The sequence below is a fragment of the Mobula birostris genome, chromosome 2, assembly GCF_030028105.1.
Source record: "Mobula birostris isolate sMobBir1 chromosome 2, sMobBir1.hap1, whole genome shotgun sequence".
NCBI lineage: Eukaryota > Metazoa > Chordata > Chondrichthyes > Myliobatiformes > Myliobatidae > Mobula > Mobula birostris.
The window spans coordinates 212,221,796-212,238,729 of NC_092371.1; the positions used below are offsets into that span (position 1 = coordinate 212,221,796).

Here is a 16,934-nt window from a genome sequence, read left to right on the forward strand (position 1 = left end):
TGCTTTGAGTGTCCTATGGACTTGGACCCCAAGATCCTTCTGATCCTCCAGACTGCTAAGAGTCTTACCATTAATACTATATTCTGCCATCATATCGTACGTTCTAGTATCAATTGTTTGGCAACAATAAAAATATAACGTATTTGACCTACCAAAATGAATGACTTCACACTTATCTGGGTTGAACTCCATCTGCCACTTCTCAGCCCAGTTTTGCATCCTACCAATGTCCCGCTGTAACTTCTGACAGCCCTCCACACTATCCACAACACCTCCAACCTTTGTGTCATCAGCAAATTTACTAACTCATCCCTCTACTTCCTCATCCAGGTCATTTATAAAAATCACAAAGAGTAAGGGTCCCAGAACAGATCCCTGAGGCACTCCACTGGTGACCAACCTCCATGCAGAATATGACCCGTCTACAACCACTCTTTGCCTTCTGAAGGCAAGCCAGTTCTGGATCCACAAGGCAATGTCTCCTTGGATCCCATGCTGCCTTACTTTCTCAATAAGCCTTGCATGGGGTACCTTATCAAATGCCTTGCTGAAATCCATATACACTACATCTACTGCTCTTCCTTCATCAATGCGTTTAGTCACATCCTCAAAAAATTCAATCAGGCTCGTAAGACATGACCTGCCCTTGACAAAGCCATGCTGACTACTCCTAATCATACCTCTCCAAATGTTCATAAATCCTGCCTCTCAGGATCTTCTCCAATAACTTACCAACCACTGAGGTAAGACTCACTGGTCTATAATTTCCTGAGCTATCTCTACTCCCTTTCTTGAATAAAGGAACAAAATCCACAACCCTCCAGTCCTCCGGAACCTCTCATGTCCCCATTGATGATGCAAGGATCATTGCCAGAGGCTCAGCAATCTCCTTCCTCGCCTCCCACAGTAGCCGAGGGTACATCTTTCTTTCTTTTTTCTTTATTAATCTTTTTATTGATTTAAAAGGAACATAAATACAAACAAGAGGAAAATTATCTCAAATATATATATCAATAACAATGCAAACCGTGATTAAGATAGACATTATCAAAATCATACATATTGTTAAGCTAGTATAAAATATATAATAAAAAAAAAGAAAACAGCAATTCTCTTATCAGTTCATGAAAAGGAAAGAAAAAACATTGAATTTTAAATGAAGAAAAAAGCCCTACTACATTATATATTGGGAAAAAAAGAAACAAAAAAGAAGGGACTGGACTGTCCATTTTGAGGATACGACCAAAAAGAAAGAAAGACTTTCTGATCAAATCTAAAACTTCGGAAAAAAAAAATTGGAAGAGTAATAAATCAAATTAAATGAAAATATTAAATAAAAGGTCGCCAGATTTGCTCAAATTTAAAGGATGTATCAAATGTCCGACAACTTATTTTCTCTCAACTTAAACAGGACAATGGAGGAGAGCCAATAAAAGACCGTAGGTGGATTAGAAGGTACATCTCATCCGGTCCCGGCGACTTATCCAACTTGATGCTTTCCGAAAGCTCCAGCACATCCTCTTTCTTAATATCTACATGCTAAAGCTTTTCAGTCTGCTGCAAGTCATCACTACAGTCACCAAGATCTTTTCCATAGTGAATACTGAAGTAAAGTATTCATTAAGTACCTCTGCTATTTCCCTCGGTTCCTTACATACTTTCCCACTGTCACACTTGGTAGGTCCTATTCTTTCAGGTCTTATCCTCTTGCTCTTCACATACTTGTAGAATGCCTTGTGGTTTTCCTTAATCTTGCCCGCCAAGGCCTTCTCATGGCCCCTTCTGGCTCTCCTGATTTCCTTCTTAAGCTCCTTCCTATTAGCCTTATAATCTTCTAGATCTCTAACATTACCTAGCTCTCTGAACCTTTTGTAAGCTTTTCTTCTTGACTAGATTTATTACAGCCTTTGTACGCCACGGTTCCTGTACCCTACCATAACTTCCCTGTCTCATTGGAACATACCTATGCAGAACTCCACACAAATATCCCCTGAATATTTGCCACATTTCTTCCTTACTTTTCCTTGAGAACATCTGTTTCCAATTTAAGCCTCCAATTTCCTGCCTGATAGCCTCATAATTCCCCTTACTCCAATTAAATGCTTTTCTAACTTGTCTGTTCCTATCTCTCTCCAATGTTGTTGTAAAGGAGATAGAATTATGATCACTATCTCCAAAATGCTCTCCCACTGAGAGATCTGACACCTGATCAGGTTCATTTCCCAATATCAAATCAAGTACAGCCTCTCCTCTTGTAGACTTATCTACATATTCTGTCAAGAAACCTTCCTGAACACACCGAACAAACTCCACCCCATCTAAACCCCTTGCTCTAGGGAGATGCCAATCGATATTTGGGAAATTAAAATCTCCCATCACAAGAACTCTGTTATTATTACACCTTTCCACGATCTGTATCCCTACCTGCTCCTCAATATTCCTGCTACTATTGGGCGCCCTATAAAAAAACACCCAGTAAAGTTATTGACCCCTTCCTGTTCCTAACCTTCACCCACAGAGACTCCGTAGACAATTCCTCCATGGTGTCCACCTTTTCTGTAGCTGTGACACTATCTGTGATCAACAGTGCCACGCCCCCACCTCTTTTTCCTCCCTCCCTGTCCTTTCTGAAACATCTAAAACCCAGCACTTGAAGTAACCATTCCTGTCTCTGAGCCATCCAAGTCTCTATAATGGCCATCACATCATATCTCCAAGTACTGATCCACACTCTAAGCTCATCTGCTTTGTTCACAACACTGCGTGCGTTAAAATAGACACATCTCAAGCCTTCGGTCTGAGCGTGTCCCTTCTCTATCACCTGCCTATCCTCCCTCTCGCACTGTCTACAAGCTTTCTCTATTTGTGAGCCAACCTCCTCTTCCCCAGTCTCTTCAGTTCGGTTCCCACCCCCCAACAATTCTAGTTTAAACTCTCCCCAGTAGCCTTAGCAAACCTCCTCGCCAGGATATTGGTCCCACTGGGATTCAAGTGCAACCCGTCCTTTTTGTACAGGTCACATCTGCTCCAAAAGAGGTCCCAATGATCCAGAAATCTGAATCCCTGCCCCCTGCTCCAATCCCTCAGCCACGCATTTATCCTCCACCTCATTCTATTCCTATTCTCACTGTCGCGTGGCACAGGCAGTAATCCCGCGATTACTACCTTTGTGGTCCTGTTTCTCAACTTCCTTCCTAACTCCCTGTAGTCTTCCTTTCAGGACCTCTTCCCTTTTAGTATAGTATAGTCATACTTTATTGATCCCGGGGGAAATTGGTTTTCATTACAGTTGCACCATAAATAATAATAGAACTATAAATAGTTAAATAGTAATATGTAAATTATGCCAGGAAATAAGTCCAGGACCAGCCTATTGGCTCAGGGTGTCTGACCCTCCTAGGGAGGAGTTGTAAAGTTTGATGGCCACAGGCAGGAATGACTTCCTATGACACTCTGTGCTGCATCTTGGTGGAATGAGTCTCTGGCTGAATGTACTCCTGTGCCCACCCAGTACATTATGTAGTGGATGGGAAAAATTGACCAAGATGGCATGCAACTTAGACAGCATCCTCTTTTCAGACACCACCGTGAGGGAGTCCAGTTCCATCCCCACAACATCACTGGCCTTACGAATGAGCTTGTTGATTCTGTTGGTGTCTGCTACCCTCAGCCTGCTGCCCCAGCACACAACAGCAAACATGGTTTCTATCAGATACATGGATGGGAGGTGTATGGAGGGATATGGTCCGTGTGCAGGTCAGTGGGACTAGGCAGAAAATGGTTCAGCACAGCCAAGAAGGGCCAAAAGGTCTGTTTCTGTGCTGTAGTTTCTATGGTTTCTATGATAGCACTGGCCACCACAGACTCATAGAACATCCTCAGTATCGTCCGGCAGATGTTAAAGGGCCTCAGTCTCCTCAGGACATAGAGACGGCTCTGACCCTTCTTGTAGACAGCCTTGGTGTTCTTGACCAGTCCAGTTTATTGTCAGTTCGTATCCCCAGGTATTTGTAATCCTCCACCATGTCCACACTGACCCCCTGGATGGAAACAGGGGTCACCACCAGCTCCTTAGTCTTTTTCACATTAAGCTGCAGGTAATTCTGCTCACACCATGTGACAGAGTTTCCTACCGTAGCCCTGTACTCAGCCTTATCTCCCTTGCTGATGCATCCAACTATGGCAGAGTCATCAGAAAACTTCTGAAGATGACAAGACTCTGTGCAGTAGTGGAAGTCTGAGGTGTAAATGGTGAAGAGAAAGGGAGACAAGACAGTCCCCTGTGGAGCCCCAGTGCTGCTGATCACTCTGTCGGACACACAGTGTTGCAAGCACACGTCCTGTGGTCTGCCAGTCAGGTAATCAAGAATCCATGACACCAGGGAAGCATCCACCTGCATCGCTGTCAGCTTCTCCCCCAGCAGAGCAGGACGGATGGCGTTGAACGCACTGGAGAAAAAACATGACCCTCACAGTGCTCGCTGGCTTGTCCAGGTGGGCGTAGACACGGTTCAGCAGGTAGACAATGGCATCCTCAACTCCTAGTCGGGCCTGGTAGGCGAACTGGAGGGGATCTAAATGTGGCCTGACCATAGTCCGGAGCAGCTCCAGAACAAGTCTCTCCAGGGTCTTCATGATGTGGGAGGTCAATGCCACCGGTCTGTAGTCATTGAGGCCGCTGGGGCGCGGCGTCTTCGGCACAGGTTTCGTACCTATGTCATTGGTACCAATATGTACCATGTCCTCTGGCTGTTCTACCTCCCACTGCAGTGAATACTGTTTTATCTGTATTTAACGTGGAAATAATACTATTGGATAATTCAGGGAGGTGGACAGTGGAATTATAATCATGCATACTTAAACTCTACATGAACAAGTCCTTTGGCTCACCTGAAAAATAGGATATTAGCTTCCTCAGCAAGGTTAAAGGTGGATAATTCCCTGCTGAGCTGAATTCCAGGTTGTTGTGGAAATCAAGGGAAGAGAAATTTTCAGATCTTCTCTGGCCACTTAAGAGGTACCAGATGAATGGAGCATAGTAGATGTCGTAACTTTATTCAGGAACGGAAGTATGAATAAGCCAAGTACAGCTCACAAGCTGGTGAGTTGAAGATCAGTGGTAGGGAGGTTATTGGGAAAAAGTTATATAATCTGCACTTAGAAAGGCAAGAATACTCATTATGGATCTTTAGAGGCACTACCCTGAATGCCTATTTCATTGAATTTTTTGAGAATATAAAGTATGGTGATGAGAATAATATTGCTTATTATGTCCATATTGACATCAGTAATGCTTATAATCAGGTCCCAAATGGGAGACTGGTTCTGTGGATCCAGGGCTGTTTGGAAATTTAGATCCAAAATCGGCTTTATGATAGGAGGCAGAAGGTGGTTGAGGGTTGCTTCTCTGAAAAGCCCGTTCAGTGCTTTACTTGAGGGTTTGGTGCTTGGAACCCTTGCTGTTTTTTGTATACATTAATAACTTAGATGTGAATGCAGAAGGCAATATTAGAGAAGATGCAGACAACGTGAGAACTGAGGGTAGTATTTGGCGTCTGAACAATATAATTTTTTATTTATTTTATGTGAAGATACAGCACGGGAACAGAACCTTGTGGCCCATTGAGCCAGTGCTGCCCAAATACACCCATGTGACTAATTAACCTACTGTCCCGTGCACGTCTTTGGAATGTGGGAGGCACCCAAAGAAAATCCACGTTGTCACAGGGAGAACATACAGACAGCGGTGGGAAATGAACAGTGGTTACTGGCACTTAAAGCATTGTGGTAACCACTGCGTTACTGTCCCATCCCAGTTACTTAGTAACATTGGCTGAGAAATTCCTTGGTCTTAATGATGTTGAGTACAAGATTGTTGTTGCGAGCCTACTCAACCAGCCAATCTGTCTCACTCCTACAGTATATGCCTCATGGTCACCGTATACAATAGGTAACTCCTGATATCTATACTAATTGTACATGCATATAAATCTATAACATAAATTTATGGTAATTTCTTCCAACTTCAGCAATTTCCATATTTTAAGTAGAATTTAAATCCTTAATGCACCAATTTTAAACTTGAGCTAAACTGAATTATTTGTCTTGCAAATTAGTTTCATTGAAGTTTCTTGACTTTTGCATTGTTAGTATTTGAATGAAAGTTTAAGGTAATATAAAGTGTCACACAGCATCTTAGCATTGTTAAAATATTGAACTGTTAATGCTTCACACCAGTACTCCTGAATATCTATTTTTGAGTAGTTATGGAATATATTTCTGCTGGCTTTAATATGGTGCAAAGTACCATATTTAAGAGAGCATTCATTTCTCAACAGTTTCTGAAATTAATTTTTCTGTCTTTCAGTATTAAATTTGCAACTAGGTAGCTGTTATCTTTGAACTAGAAAAGTACCATTTCGAATGTTTTGCTTGTATGTCAGAAATTAGTTCTTCTTGTTAAAGAAATTTGGGACCAGTTGATTCTTAAATTACTGGTTTCATAAGATGTAATACGTTGAAGCTGGCAATAAATAGAACAAGTTAAGGATTTATTATCACATTCATTATCTTCATTGCTCACATAGACTAACTTGTACTGTTAATAGCAGCTTCCATAGCTAACCCTATGTCATTCAATCTATATTAAATTATCTACTGTTTCCATGGACAAAGTAGGGTTCATTTAGAAATGTTCAGTCCTTGCACCTTCATTGTTATGTAGCAGAATTGTTGTGAAATACCAACTTTGATGAAGAAAAATGCAGCTTGATATTAGGTTATGTAGGTTAGATTAAGTAAACGATGCATTTACTTCCTTTGTTCAAAAAAAAAGAAAAATTGCTAATAATCAGGTATTAAAATTTTATAGCAATATTTTGAAACTTAGTAAAAGTAGGATTTAGTGAAAGGGCTGAAAATTTTTACTTTTTTTAAGTTTTTATTTGGAACATACCTTGCCTCCAGCAATGATCAAGAAACACTGTTCAAATCAAAGAATGGAAGAGATGTCACCAAGAAAATACAAAAGCCGTTCGTTAATAAGCCCTGGGTGGAAAACTGTCAGTCAACTTGACAGGGTGGTAGGGGTGATGTTTATGTACCCTATAGTTGAGCAATTAATTCTTTGTTTCCACCGAGGAATTGGTGCCCACGTGCCTCTTTTTCCAGCACTCACATTCATCCAAATATACATTTTATTTTAAACTTGTTCAAACCAAAGCATTTAATAACTTAATTTCAAGATTTATGATAGAATTTTGTATGGTGTTTGTCTCCACATTTCTCAAGTGATACTGTATGAATGAGCTTAAATTATTTAAATGTGTTGGTGTGGAACTCAAACTATATATTCAGAAAGATCTGCCTTTTCTATTTTTATAATGCTCACATTTGTATTTCAAGACTACATTTCAGTAGTGTCTTAGAATAGATTGAATAGAAGTACTATCTTAAGCAGAAAGTATATATAGTGGATTGCAGTTAATTGTGCCAAGGGTTAATCAGAATAGCCATTTATTTGGGACAACTCTAAAAGAATGAAAACTAATTTTTAAAAAAAAGCCACGATTCCCTTTGTTTATTAGGGACACTTCTAAAGTTTCTACTTGGCATCAGTTGTGTGCACTTCTTTAAAAGCCACACACTACACTGTGCTTAGAGTGAACAGTTTTTAAGTAATGTCAGTTGAGTGTGTGTGTTATCAAAAAGCAGTGAATTTTCTCACTCATAGTTGGTAGAAAAATAGGCAGTAAGACAATTTGGAGCAATTTTGCTCACTGCAATTTCAAGCATTCAGGCTTGGAGATGCTAAAGCCAGCAGGAGTGAAAGTGAAACAATTTCACTACTGCAAGTTAGGTGAAGAATTTGAAGGTATCAGTGATCATCTTGAATGTTACAATGAAAATGGAGATTTGGAGGATGCAACCATCGAAAGCTTTGTATGCAGGCAGTACATTAAGTGCACTAGGTGTCTGCATTGATTTTGTTCATTTACAATCAATCAAAAGAACATGGCAGTGTACACTGGATGAATTCTTCTGACAGTAAATTACTAGGAACTACACTTTAACAATACTACAGTACTGTACGTGTTATAATTTGTTCTGTATTTCACTTAAGTACGTAATTTGTTACTCAGTTAAATGTTAGCTTGGCTTTTTTATGTTTTTAACTATTTCCATGAACCTTTGCCTAATTGGGGCAGCTGCTTAATTGGCCAAAATGTTCTGGTCCCTAGGTGAGCCAATTAACTGGAATCTACTGTATATGAAGTCACTGAATCTTACTTTATAAATGGTTCTGCAGGAACTGAATGAGGTATTATGAGGAATATTTAAGAATATAAATTCAGAATCAAAAGGTATTTTTCTTGCATGTCAAAATGGGATTGAATGCAGTCAATATCAACAGAATTCACAGAGCATTATCTATTGCAGCAGTATTTATGCTGAATGAAAATAAGGGGATAAGTTTAACAGTAGGTTTTGCCTTTTGTTAAAGTGTCATTTAATTGTCATTAATGTGTAACTTGTATTTTTATCCATGTTAGTTAATTTTCATTTATCTTCTCTCAAATTGTCTACAAAAAGCAATTTTCTAGTGACAGCTAGCCCTGACAGGAAAATCAAGTTTTGGGATCTCAGGAGAACATACCAACCTGTCAATGATATCAAGCGATACTTAAACACTGAAGTTGCTTGGTTATTGCCCTGGTGCGGAGTTATGGTGGCACAAGAAAATTGCTATGCAGCGTAAGTTTTAATTCTGGTGACAAATCGAATCATGTAATTAAAGTGCAAATTAACACCTTCATATGTTACTAGTGAATTCTAAATTTTAGAGTAATGTTGAAAAAGATAGGAATACACAATAAGACAGGCAGTATCTGCGGTAAGCAAAACTGAATTAATTCTTCATGTCAAAGCTCCATTACCAGTTGTAGTTTTCTCCTTACTTTCACTACCCTAATATACTCATTTTGGTCCATTGAGATCCACCTTCATTCTTCTTCTAAGTTACCTGCCCTGATTATTAAATATAAAAGACTGGGGGTCCATCTAATGTTAAGCACGCTATTGGACCTTTTCCTTGCTATTGTATTATTTCAGGAGTAGCATTAAAATCAAGTATTTAATTTTTTGTTTTTCTGAACACTTACAGAACCAAGCTTGTGAACACAAAGAGATGATCGATTTTGTTTTGAGGTGTACTATTCTTGGGAAGTAGTAATTGTGGTTAGACCCTGTTAGGAGATAAATGTTGAGAATAATGGGCCAATTTATTTGTTTACACCACAAATGATGATAGTTAAGGAAACATCCATGCTGGATCAATGACATGTTTTTCTTGTAGGTTTGGCCTCAGTGGAATTCACTATTTGGATGCTGGTTTTCTAGGATTTAAGCCTTATTTTGCTGCTCCAAGAGCAGGAACTGTGTGGGTAGGTTTGTTTTTCCTTTGATGCTATTTAAAGATTACATTGACTGCTTTGCTATAGAAATATATTTCCTTATACCAGCAGGGAGAATGCCATCATTTTGCAATCTAATGAAGCATTTCCGTAGTGGTTCAAGCAATTTAGACTAACTTGATACTGAGGACTTTTTCTGAAAGACATAATTTGTTAATTATACTCACAGTTGTAACATGGTAACATCAGTTGCTCATTTACAGAGTTTAAAATGCCTGTGGGCTTTTAACCAAAAAATACCCACTTCCTCTTCCTAATTTTATCATCTTATTGGTTCACCTACTGCTATTCCATTCAAGATGACAAGATTTTCACAAGTTGCTTAGATACAAGTTGCCCAAAAAAAGAACTTAAGGATCTAGGACATGTATCACAATATTCCAATCTAATCATAACATGATTCAGGTTGCTGATGTCGTAAATAGGGGTATAAGCCTGCATTTTTTTAATTGGAACATTGTCGTCTTGTTCATTATTATAATATTGGACAAGGGAAAGTGTTCTTGATCAATATTTGCAATGCATGCCCTTTATTACAAAAAATGCTGATCATAAATTTGCTTATAGTAATTTCTGTTATTTTAATAAGAATAAAAGCAGAAGGATTATTTCTTCAATTATTTTCAGTGTATGATGTACAGATGGGGACAGAATGTAAGGCTGATACCATGAAAACAAGTTAAATTTATTGTCATTTAACTATATACAAGTATATAGCATATATAACCATATAACTGTAATACCCTGGTTCACATCTTTACTGTCATGCTGTAGGTATTTCATTTAGCTGCTCTGTAAGAGCAGTCTGTTCTGCTTTCAGCCTGTTTGGGTTATTGTTGAAGATAAGGGATGATGTAGAATGTGTGCCATCCAATTAGTGGGAGCTTTTCTTGGTGAGGGGCAATAAGGTTGTTCTTGGGTTTTTGTTCAGGGGGAGATGAAGAGGGAAGACGCTGGGGAGAACTGGTTGTAGCATACGATCCAGTGGGAGACCTGTTTGTTTGAGATGGATTGCAGACGATGTTCGGAAGGTGGTGTGGGCTTTCACACAGACCGAGAGCTCAGCGCGTGAATGACACAGAAGTTCAAGATGAGCTCCAACATGTGCACATTTGACTTTTTAATTAGAATGGGCTCTTTTCTTTTTGTTTTCTTTATGAACCCTTAAGTTAAGATTCATAAATATAATTCCTTTAATCTTTTGCAGTGTGCTGTGTTATTTCATGGCAGTAATTTGTAACAAGGTAGCAAATTACACAGCATGCACACAAACCGAGGGTTGGGATGGGAGAGCCGTCTCAACCTCATAGGTTTGACGGGACCATAGAGTGTTTTCCCTGGACCAGTGGGTTTCATAACGTATATGGAAATGAGACATTTCTCTGAACCAGGGTGCAAAGCACACTAGTACACATAACTTATGAAGGCAAGTATAAAATCTACAGATGAATATGCATAAATAACAAACTGAAGTACATAAATTACCACAAGAGCCTACAGAGTTGTGGGCACAGCTCAGCACATGAAAACCAGCCTCCTCTCATGAACTCAGCATAATCAAAAACCCCATGCATGCTGGACAGTCTGTCGTCTTCTCTCCTATCATCAGAAAGTTACAAAAACCTTAAAGCAAGGGCCACCAGGCTCAAGGGCAACCAGTATGACGAGATATTTTGAACTTACAATCTACCTCATCATGGACTTTCACCTTGTCTGCCTGTGCTACACTTTCTCTTGTGTTCTGTTATTGTTTTCCCTTGCACTACCTCTGTTGTAATAAAATGATCTATATGGATAGCATCCAAAACAAGATTTTCAATGTACCTTGGTACATGTGACAATAAAAAAACTCAATCTATAGTACTACAGGGTGTTAACGAGGCCACACCTGGAAAACTGCACAGTTTTGCTCCCTGACCTAGGAAAGGATATGATCATATTAGTGGCAGTTCAAAGGAAATTCACAAGGCCTGTTGCTGGGATGAGTGTTGTCTGATCTGAAAAATTAAACATGTTGGACCTGTATTTTTTTTGGAGCCTGAGTGAATGACAAATGACCTTATTGAGAGAAACAAGACCATAAATGGTCATGATAGAACACATTTTTGAGATGCTTTCACTTGTGGGGAAAGTCCTAATTGAAGTTTCAAGATCATTTAGAACTCAGATAGGTAGAGATTTCTTTTCAAAGATGGCAGTGAGTCTTTGGAATTCTACACCCCAGATAGTTGTGAAAGATCGATACAGTGGTTCCAGTTAATTGTGACACAGCGGGACCAATACGTTTTGGCTCAATTAAGTGGCTGTCCCAATTAGCAGAAGTTTCATGGAAATAGTAAAAAGGTATATAAAAAAGACCAACTACTGTTTAACTAAGAAACAAATTGTATATTTAAATGAAATGCACAACAAATTAGAACACTGTCAATACTACTACAGTACTATAAAACTGCATATTACTTCCTAATAATTATGAATGGAGGAATTCAGTGTACTCTGACACATTCTTTTGTTTAACAAAATAATCGCAGATATCTCGTGCAGCCTTCGTACAATCTGTCAATGATTGCATCCTCCAAATCTTCCTTTTCATTATAAATTTCAAGATGATTGTCAATACCTTCAGATTCTTCATAGTTCTTAACTTGTTGAAATAGTGATTATCATTTTATTTTCACTCTCAGCCATTCCTAGCACCTCCAAGCCTGAGTGCTTGAAAGCACTGAGCAATACGGTTCTGATTGTCTTACTGCTTATTTCTTGCCAACTATCAGTGACAGAAACAACTGATTGTTGAGCACAGGCACACACAACTAACGCTATTTAAAAACTTTGTAGAGTCTAATGGCCACAAGTGCACTTGTCTGGCACTAGTTAAAAACTGCTCAGCAGCAGTTTTCTGCCCCAATTAAGTGGCATAGTGTTCCAAATGAGCAAAGAGAATCCCATCTATTTTCTCAGTTAGATTTTGTTCTTTAAGAAATTGGCCCAAATAATTGACTGGCCCAATTAACTGGGATCCACTGTGTTTTAAAAATCAGGGAATCGAAAGTGATAGGAAACCAGCACAGAGGAGTTGAAGCTTGGGTTTCATCAGGACCGTGTTCATATTGAATGGAAGAGCAGGCTTTAAGGGGTCAAGTAGCCTACTCTTGCTTCTATTTTCTGTTATTTGCTTAACTTCCCCCACCTCCTCCCTTAATTTGAGTTATATTTGTCTGTTTCCTTACTAATTGTCTTGTATCTGGCTTATAGAGTATTTCTGGGTCTGATTGGCTAAATACCTGTGTGTCAGGAGACAATACAGGAGAAGTGATAGCTGTGATCCTTCCAGACTGTATGAACAATACCATGAATATCAAGCGACCTAATGAGCGTCGATTTGTGAGTATGCTACGAGGTGTTGACATGAAAAACAGTCAGTTTGGTAAAAGTATATATTTAAAGTTATATAGTACTCATGAAAATACCAATGCATTAAAGTAAAAATTATCAAGCAGTTGTATTTAATCAAAATCTGTGGAATATTTGACTTTATTTGTGTGATAAGCGTAATAACTTTGGTTTTGTATTGCAATCATTCTGGTCAGTAGAACAGGGGAATGTTCAAAGTAAATTTATTTTCAAAGTACATATATGTCACCATCTGCAACTCTGAGATTCATTTTTGTGTGGGCATCCACAGTAAATACATGAAACACAATAGAATCAATGAAAGACCACACCCAATAGGGTGGACAACAGTCATTGTGCAAAAGATTGCAAACTACAAATACAAAAAGAAATAATAATAATGATAATAAATAAGCAATAAATAAGACCGTAAGATATAGGAGCAGAAGTAGGCCATTCGACCCGTTGAGTCTGCTCCACCTTTCAATCATGGCTGATCCAATTCTTCCAGTCATCCCCACTCCCCTGCCTTCTCCCCATACCCTTTGATGGAATGAAGTCCTTGTGAGTCCATAGGTTGTGGGAACAGTTCAGTGATGGCGTGAGTGAAGTTATACTCTCTAGTTCAAGAGCCAGTTAGTTCTGTTCATATTTTTAAGTTGCTGATATAGAAATTTTGCTTGGTGGAGGTTTCCAAATAATATTTAATCATCAAATAGACACTTACTTAATGTGATTTCACATCTGTTGCCTACTTCCCCCCCCCCCCCCCGCCCAAAAAGAATTCATTTTAGAGCTATTTAAGGTTGGGCTGTATCATCATAATCTCCAGAGCAAGTTGTTATACTGTAAATTTTCAGTTGGCCAGTCTAAATTGTCAGAAAATGTCATTGAAAAAGTCTGAGAAATATGGTCATTCGGCATTACCCTGAAATTTACACTATTCAGTCAGCAAGCATCAAAAAAGTTCTGCAAATTTCTTATGGTATATTAGAAACAGAAGTTCTTTGGACTAAATTAACATAAATCAATGTAAAATTATTTTATAATGTGTCCGAATTTTAAATTTCATTAGGTCCATCAATCCTTGTGATTTTCACAAACGAATAATTTCTACGTGTATGAGACCATAGTATACGGAATACTTTACTAGGACCAGTGTGTAAGTTATATCGTGCAAATATTAACAGATAAGAAATGCAAAAAAGAAAAACAAGTTAAATATTCTTTTTTTTTCTTGCATTTTATATAGCCTTAAAATCTAAATTGTATTTTGAGATATGCTTCTTTGTTTTCTAAGGGCAATTGTGTTTTATACTTAGATCCTTGATATTGATCCTTAATTCCAGGATTGAATGATTTGTCATATGAAGAGAGTTTATAGATCTGGGCCTGTATTCACTAAAATTCAGAAGAATAAAGGGTGACCTCATTGAAACCTATCAAATGGTGAATGGCCTTGTTAGATTGGACGTGGGGAGGATATTTCCTATTGTGGGAGAGTCTAAGACCAGTGGACACAGCCTCAGAATAGAACGAAGATGAGGAATTTCTTCAACCAGAGAGTGGTGAATCCATGGAATACTTTGCCACAGGCAGATGTGGAGGCCAAGTCTTTATGTACATTTAAGGTAGAGGTTGATAGATTCTTGATTGGTCAGGGTATGGAGGGTTGCAGGGAGAAGGCAGGAGACTGGGGCTAAGAGGAAAGTTGGATCAACAATGATAAAAAGCAGATGTGATGGGCCAAATGGCCTAATTCTGCTCCGGTATCTTATGGTCTTGTATGTGAATGTTAGTTGGGCAGTAAAATACGATTGTCCATACAAGTGCTTTCTAGTAAGTAAGGATAATAACTTTGAAGTAGTGCTATATTTAATGTGCACAGGTAACAATAATCCCAAGTTTCCTACTTGTCCTCACTGGTACATGCTCTAAGTGAAGACCTGTGAGGAATTATTTTAAGATTATAAATAGTTTTACAAACAACTCTTACAGCCAACAATAGGAAAAAAGACACCATCCATTCACTCAGGATTGGATTTGGAAATTAAAGCTACTCCAAATTCATATGCAATTTTAAAAACATACTTAAGAACACTCTTGATTCCTTATTTTGCTGTACTCTTGCTTAATGACCATTATCTTTGTGCAGCCTATTTATAAAGCTGACCTTGTTGATCACAATGCTGTCAACAGCATATCAACTGGAAGTTCAAATCAAGAAGAGAAGGAGACCAAAATCCATAAAAAATCTTCCACGAAGGAGAAAGATCTAAATTCAAGCTGTGTCGCTGAACCAAAGACTTATAGTGAGGCAGTGAAGAAATATTACCTAATGTTTGATGACACTGACCTGGTGAGTGAAAGAATTTGAACCTTGTTTATTTTGTGCTACTCTTGATCTTATGCAATGTTACGGTTAGGTCTGGCCAAATATAAACTCTAATGTATAAACACACAGAGCAACACACACATACACAATGCTAGAGGAACTCAGCAGGCCAGGCAGCATCTATGGAGAGGTATGAAACAGTCAGTATTCCAAATGAAGGGTCTCAGATCAAAATGTCAATTGTTTGTTCCTCTCCATAGATACTACCTGACCTGCTGAGTTCCTCCAACATTTAGTGTGTGTTGCTCTAAACTCTGAAGTGTTTGGATGTGTTTTCATCCCCTCTCCGTCCCACATACTTGCACCCTATGAATATCTCTCTGCCAATAGTTTCTCCATCACCTATTCTGCCCACCACCTCCTATCCCAATTTAACAGTCTCAATAGATTAACTCTCTCCTCCCCATATATCTCCATCTATTCCCAATATGCCACCTAACATTCTTGTAGAATGGACTTTGCATAGGTAAGGAACACACATCAAAGTTGCTGGTGAATGCAGCAGGCCAAGCAGCATCTGTAGGAAGAGGTGCAGTTGACGTTTCAGGCCGAGACCCTTCGTCAGGACTAACTGACGGAAGAGTGAGTAAGAGATTTGAAAGTGGGAGGGGGAGGGGGAGATCCAAAATGATAGGAGAAGACAGGAGGGGGAGGGATAGAGCCAAGAGCTGGACAGGTGATAGGCAAAAGGGGATACGAGAGGATCATGGGACAGGAGGTCCGGGAAGAAAGACGGGGGGGGCGGGGAACCCAGAGGATGAGCAAGAGGAATATTCAGAGGGAGAAAAAGGGAGAGTGAGAGAAAGAATGTGTACATAAAAATGAGTAACAGATGGGGTACGAGGGGGAGGTGGGGCCTTAGCGGAAGTTAGAGAAGTCGATGTTCATGCCATCAGGTTGGAGGCTACCCAGACGGAATATAAGGTGTTGTTCCTCCAACCTGAGTGTGGCTTCATCTTTACAGTACAGGAGGCCATGGATAGACATGTCAGAATGGGATGTGGAATTAAAATGTGTGGCCACTGGGAGATCCTGCTTTCTCTGGCGGACAGAGCGTAGATGTTCAGCAAAGCGGTCTCCCAGTCTGCGTCGGGTCTCGCCAATATATAAAAGGCCACATCGGGAACACCGGACACAGTATATCACCCCAGTCGACTCACAGGTGAAGTGTTGCCTCACCTGGAAGGACTGTTCCACCGCTTTATTTTCACCATGGATGTCCAGTCCTTATATACTTCCATCCCCCATCAGGAAGGCCCTCGACACTGTTTTATCACCCCTTGTTCAATCCCTTCTGACCTATGTTCGTGACACTTCTCACGCTCTTAAACTTTTCGATGATTTTAAGTTTCCTGGCCCCCACCATGGATGTCCAGTCCTTATATACTTCCATCCCCCATCAGGAAGGTCTCAAAGCTCTATGCTTCTTTTTGGATTCCAGATCTAATCAGTTCCCCTCTACCACCACTCTGCTCCGTCTAATGGAATTAGTCCTTACTCTTAATAATTTCTCCTTTGGCTCCTCCCACTTCCTCCAAACTAAAGGTGTAGCTATGGGCACCCTTATGGGTCCTAGCTATGCCTGCCTTTTTGTTGGGTTTGTGGAACAATCTATGTTCCGTGCCTATTCTGGTATCTGTCCCCCACTTTTCCTTCGCTACATCGACGACTGC

General features: G+C 39.5%; 1 protein-coding gene across 4 annotated transcripts in view; it reads left to right on the forward strand.

Annotated features, from left to right (window-relative positions):
* gtf3c2 (general transcription factor IIIC, polypeptide 2, beta) overlaps positions 1–16,934 on the forward strand; it is a 119,936-nt gene that overhangs the window by 71,120 nt on the left and 31,882 nt on the right. For 3 of the 4 annotated variants that reach the window (XM_072251409.1, XM_072251411.1, XM_072251410.1), the window contains exons 13-16: positions 8,593–8,754; positions 9,356–9,443; positions 12,729–12,857; positions 15,022–15,225. In XM_072251409.1, the coding sequence (XP_072107510.1) occupies positions 8,593–8,754; positions 9,356–9,443; positions 12,729–12,857; positions 15,022–15,225 (583 nt within the window). Of the gene's footprint in view, positions 1–8,592; positions 8,755–9,355; positions 9,444–12,728; positions 12,858–13,941; positions 14,029–15,021; positions 15,226–16,934 lie in introns of those variants that run through there. The other variant, XR_011885024.1, reaches the window with a different exon arrangement.